The 6,000-nt window shown below is 48.0% G+C and overlaps 1 protein-coding gene across 1 annotated transcript in view; it reads left to right on the top strand.

Annotated features, from left to right (window-relative positions):
• Positions 1–1,322: 1,322 nt before the first annotated feature.
• NEDD9 (neural precursor cell expressed, developmentally down-regulated 9) overlaps positions 1,323–6,000 on the top strand; it is a 41,209-nt gene continuing 36,531 nt past the window's right edge. The window contains exon 1 of the mRNA XM_082323369.1: positions 1,323–1,372. Coding sequence (XP_082179495.1) covers positions 1,361–1,372 — 12 coding nt within the window. The 5' untranslated portion in view covers positions 1,323–1,360. The remainder of the gene's footprint in view (positions 1,373–6,000) is intronic.

Genomic DNA, 6,000 nt, shown 5'->3' with positions numbered 1-6,000 from the left:
CACGTATTTTATGCTGGAACTAGAGAATGGAGGAGATTGCAGATAAAAGTATGACATTCTTTAGAAGCCATGAAGCCATTTTAGCAATAGGATCCCTCTCTAGAGGATTAGTCACATGAGAATTTAAGGATATCACTGTGCTATGGAATGAAGCTATGTTTGTAATCTGGTAGTACAAGATTATTCCTTGCTGTTTTTCCTTAGGCCACTAGAAATATCCTTGAATCCATCTGTGACCTAGAAACGTTGGGTAAGATCCAACTCGGGCAAAAAGGAGAGAATTTATTTCCTGTTCATCTAAACAAGCTGGAGTACGTCCCATACACAAAGATTCCTATTATGTGCACCATATTAATCACGCCTGATTAAGGAGTCTGACTTAAAAAGCATGGAGGACCACCACACATTTATTTTCCCCACTCTTTCCTGCCCCCAAGATACCAGAGTTAATTATTACTCTCTTCCAAATAATCCTTATCTGCCACGGTCGCTCTTTATAATGGACATCTCTAGATCATCCAAGCCATCTTGGCCTCTGGTGTCTAATCAGCATTCAAATAGCAGTTTCCCAGGCAAAGCGAACACTCGGCATTTTCATTCGAGAGGTAGTAGTTAAAAGATTATCTTTTGGGGACAAACAGGAACAAATATCGATTGCAAAGCCAGACACGGAACAGCATGCGGCGTTCAACCCCTCCAAAAGCCGCACAAGAAAAGGGCTGTTACGGAAGGGACGGACAGAAGGGGTTCGGCAGCAGGCGGGGGGCTCCGTGCGCTCAGGCTGGCGGGCAGGCCCTGGCCCTGCAGGCCCCAGACCAGCCCAGGCTGCGAGAGGCGTTTGTAGTGCCTCGCCACTTCGTCACTTGAGAGCCACTCTTCCCAGGGCCGTCTTCACCCGTCGCCTGGGCGCTCTGAACCTTGACAGGCCCCGAAATCCCCCAGCACCGGAGGCAGCAGCCGGGGCGGGGGCAGCAGACAGGCGGCCTTTTGTTCCGAGCGTCCGTTCCGTGCGGGGAGCTCGAGGTGTGCGGCTTTGCAAGGGCACGGTGGCGGGAAGCGGGGCCGCCGGCCCCCGCTCGGCGGCGGGGTTTCTCCCCTTCTCCACGGACGGCGGGGGAGCGGCGCACCCCGACCCCGCCGCGCGCACTCCCCTCCGCCCCAACGGCCCCCCGCGCGCGGGGCCACCGGCAGCGCGGAGGGGAGAGGGCGGGGCCGGGGAGGGCCCACCTTGTCCCCGAGCGTGGCCAATGGGGGGGCGCTATGCAAATGAGCGGGGCAGCCTGGCGGCGGGGCGCGGAGAGGCGGCGGCGCGGCGGCGGGAGGCGGCGTAGCGGCGCGGAGGCCCCGCAGCTCCGCAGCCATGAAGCACAAGGTGAGCGGCCGCCGCGGCCGGGGCGGGCGCCGTCCTGGGGCTGGGGCAGGGGCTGGGGCGGGCGCTCAAAGCCTGGCGGGCTTGTCAGCGGCTTCCCCGGGCGGAGGGGCCGCAGCCCTGGCAGGAGGCGGGCGGCTCGGGGCTCCCCTCGGCACCCCCCGGGGTAAGCGGGTACGGCCGTTGGGCCGGGGCGGCCAAGCCTCCCCTCGCCTGCTCCGGCGCCGGGTCCCCAGGCGCAGAGCCCCCGCGGGGGAAGACGAGGGGACAGCGAAGGGGGGACGCCGGGGGGGGAGCCGCCGGGTGCTCCAGGGGCGCTCGCCGTGGGGCGGAGGGGGAGAAGGGGCTCCGGGGGCGCCCGGCCGGTGGCTCGGCGCCTCTCCCGCTGCCACCGGCGCTGGCGGAGGGTGCGAGCCCGGTACCGCGGGAAAGGCGGGTTGGGACGGGGCGCCCAGCGTCGGTGCGGGACAGGTACCGCTGCTTCTCCCCGGGATGTCGCCCACCCGTGCTCCAGCCCTTTGCCAGTGCCTCGTTGTCGCAGGGCAGCGTTGCAGGGCGGTCTGTTTGATGGGTCACAAGCAAGGGGAAAAAAAAAAAAAAAACAACCGTATATTTCAGAAAATGGGTAGCTTATCCCCCTTTCCCGTGTTAAATAAAATCAGTGATTTTAGTTTAACCTTTTACCAGCGTTTTTTTTTCCCTAGAAGACACAAATGTGGAGGCTTTCATCCTAATATTACTCTACTTAAAAACGTCTGGGCAAGGTACCGAATTGCCCACGGGGCATTAGATTACTGTGCAGACATACCGTAATCTTGTGTGATTGGAAAAAAAAAAAAAAAAAAGAGGGGGGGAAGGAAGGGAAAAACTTTCTTTCCTCTGCCAAAAATAACTTCAACGTCAATGAAAAGGTGATTTCCAAATGTCACACATTATATACTTACTCAGAGACTAACTTGCTTTGGAAGTGAAGTCCATCTTCTTACTGAATTGAGGTAGCGGAGTATAAAAGAGCCCTGATGCTGTAACCTTGTGTAAGGCTTAAATGTGGGCAGAATGAGATGTGTGAGTGATACCTATGTAAATATACACAGATTTTCATGCTTTTCCATAGGTCTCTGAGCTCAGCCCAAGCTTTTAGGATCTCTAAAACCAAACTTTGGGAAAGTTTGGTTTTCAGAGCTGTTGCCAGTTTCTCCATCTCATGGTGGTTAAGAATAACCAGGAAAAAGAAACTGTATAAGATATAGACAAAGATACTCCATGACTTTGAAAATTTTGATCTGGATCTGATGGTGCGCTTTTTTTTTTTTTAATTCTATCTCCAACAACTGACTGATTTGAAGTCTGAGATCAAATTCATCTCCTGTCCCTTTCTACTCCCCCTCAAATCAGTTCAGGTAGAACTGATTACCTGCTTAGAAAAGCTGTAACTCTTGCCACAAAACGTCAGGCACTTGGGGGTAGAGGAGCAGTGTCGCTTAGTCCAGAGCTCATGAACTACTTTCCAGCTGCCCATGGCTAAGTGACACTTGTATCCCAGTGGCGAAATAGTGGTCCTGCATAGTTATACAGCTTCCTGACTTCTCGTGTCACTATCTATCCTTCCTCTGCTGCTAGCAGATCATGCCTCATACGTAGCCCAGTGGCACTGCAAGAATAGGGACCGATAAGGTGGCTCAAAAGGGGGAAGGCTTCCCTGCTCTGTAATGTTTCCTTTGCCCTGTCTGGTTGGAATGAGCATTTTGGGTTGGGTTTGTGATTACGTAATTCTAGACAAAGCTAGACAAAGAAAGAACAAGCCATTTAAAAAAAAAAAGACAGACAACTGAGGCTTTTGGCCTCAAAAGCCTTCTTGTCAGACTAGGGGTGTTTACTTTCCCTGGGAAATGTGAAGTAGTTACTTACGCTGTTTAACTAGCACAAACATCCTTAGATCTATTTCTTATCCCTGAAATAACATATAAAGAAAATACCTGCTCATTCAGTCTCTGTTATTTTCTTTCTTTTTGTATTTTCTTACTGTCTTTTATTTTTCTATAGGAAAACAAAAGTCCTGTAGTTTTTATTGTATACAGAAAACAAAGGAACAGAGCATGCTCATGGCCTGCCTGGGGACATACCATCACTTCAGAGGTGGCTTAGCTTCCAGGTGCAGAGTTGGGTCTATTTAACTGCTCCTGGTGTTATACTGGGGTCTGTCATTCTTTTCTTTCATTGTGATAGTCCACAAGATAAGGCCTGATTTAATGAAATGGTTGAGATGCTTGTTATAGTTTAATTAGATTATTAATAGTTGAACAGAACAAGATCTCACTCGTGTGAGACCCTGAGTACATCTCTACAACTCCTGGCTTCACTTTCAGTGTGACTAAACCCAAGGTCATTTCTGGTCTAGAAATCCTTTCTGCTTCTCAGTCTGCCCATTTTTTTTTTTTTTTTTTTTGCTCATAAAGTTTTCAAAAACTTATTCCCACTCTTCTTTCACCTAAGTTTCTTTTATTGTCCATCCCACTCTTTAAACATTCTTCCACCGTAATACTCAAGTCCTCTGAAAGCCAGTGGGAAAATCCTGTGGATTTCAGCAAGTTCAGAATTTTATCTTATATGCGTCTCTACACTTCTATCTTTTGTGCGCTGTGTGCAATTCAGTGAAGATGTAACTGTTTAAAGCAAAGACAGATTTGACCCCAAGTTAGGTCCTGTTCTACCATTCATGTACTAATTAAATATTGGAGAACGCAGTAGTTAGAATAACTGAGTCATAGGAAATGTTAAGCATAGCAAATAGTTGTACGTTGGTTGCGAGCGTTTCTCAGTCCTACTTGTCTAAAAGCTACTTTCAGAAACTAATTCCTGTAGGGTGCGGTTGTATTATGGCAGTACCCCAGTTCTGCATGTGATGACAACAGCATCCTTTTGCGCTAAATCTCCACGTACCACAAAACTGCATCCCATCAAGTTCTCACAGGATGCCATTCCAGTATTCTGTAATCCGGAAGGTAGGATCAACCTTTTCTGAAACCAAACCCAGCCTAGACTGTGATTCCAAGGATGAAGCAGTTACAGCTAAAACGTACTATGTAGGAACAAAAATACCAGTGGGTTACCACGATCCGAGAAGAACATGGATGGGAGAGGATATATCTGGCCAGCAATTCCAGTGCACTTATCTCAGGCAACCAAAGTGTGACAGAAGCAAAAGGGAGAAGACTTTGTCATAACAAGGCTTTTGTAGCTTGTTGGCTGTTGACAAGCAAGACAAAAAAGAGGGGGAAGGAAAAAGGGGGACTTATCTGTCTACTAAAACATCCAAACAGTTAGTGAAAGAGGAGATGGAAAGAAAACTGCATTCCTTACCTCATTTAAGCCAAAGGGAATGACGTAGATGTAAAGTATGAGGTCTTGATTATCTATTTTTAGCCAATTTGTTGGGCAAGGAAGAAACCTAAGTAAATAGGGTTTGAAATGCCTGCCATTTGTGCTAAGGCACAGTCCTGTAATATATAGACTTGATTACAATGCCTGCACGCCAAGACAAACAAAATAGTGTCACTAGGAAGAAATACTATATTCCCAACCAGAAATGCTTGTGAAAAGCTGCTTGTAACCCTGGCAATGAAAGGCTTTAAGTGTTGGGCCATGTCAAGGGAAAAGAACTGCCTGTACTTTACTAACCAAATCCTCTCTGTTTTGTTTATTCCTCACGCTCTTCTTTGTTTTCCCTTTTTTTTTTTTTTTGATATCTCAGCAATCACAGGGTGACAGTCAAACTTAGAAGTAAATAGGAACTGTAAAACCTTGTAAAAGGTAATACTAGAGGAACAAACTAACAAAGAGAGAAACTGTCCAAAATTGTGCCGTCTCCGTTACCATCGTGAATTTGCAATGGAAGTTTTGTGATTTTTTTTCTCTCCTCTGTGCATGTACGGAGAGGGGTGGCAGAAGCCTAGCAGGGTCAGGCCTAAATCAGCGGCAGCACTAGTAAGGTGTAGCAGTAGGACTGGCTCCTTCCCAAAGCTTGGAGGGCCACTGTCATTTTCAGATTCCCGCTCTTCCCCACTGTGGCCTCTGTGTGCTACCACCCCCCCTGTAGACTTATGTACTGCTTATAAGCCTCCAGTTTTGGGTCAAGTATGTATTTGTATACTTAATAGAGGTAACTGCCTCAATGCCTCGGGGTATTTGAGAAACTCCCACGATAGGATTTGTTTGCCCTCCCAAAGACTTGGTAGGATAGCAAGGTACTGTTAATTCTGTTTTACAGATGGAGGTGCTGAGGCTCAGGGATGTTATAGGACTTGTTTCAGAGGAAGAAGAGCCATCACAAAGCATTACAGCTGACAGCATGCAGGTTTTTTGCATGATTTCTAAAATTCTATGGTTTTATGCTAACAGCTGCTCATGAGTAATGTAGCTGTAAGTGTCACCAGTCTGAAACTGGTACTCTAATCTCTCTCTGTCCAGTAGTTATAGTATATGACAGGGAAGCAGAATTGCCACATGAACAGTCTTCCTTCCATTTTTGATAGTTCCAATTCAGTTTGACCCTAGATAGTGCAAGAAGCATTGGATGCTGATCTGCAGGTTTTGCTTCTGCTTTTAAGATCCCGCTAGAGATTGCAGTCACA

This window comes from Platalea leucorodia (genome assembly GCF_965183815.1).
Source record: "Platalea leucorodia genome assembly, chromosome: 1".
NCBI classification, from domain to species: Eukaryota; Metazoa; Chordata; class Aves; order Pelecaniformes; family Threskiornithidae; genus Platalea; species Platalea leucorodia.
The sequence above is the reverse complement of the archived record's forward strand: the minus strand, read 5'-3'. Positions and strand labels throughout refer to the sequence as shown.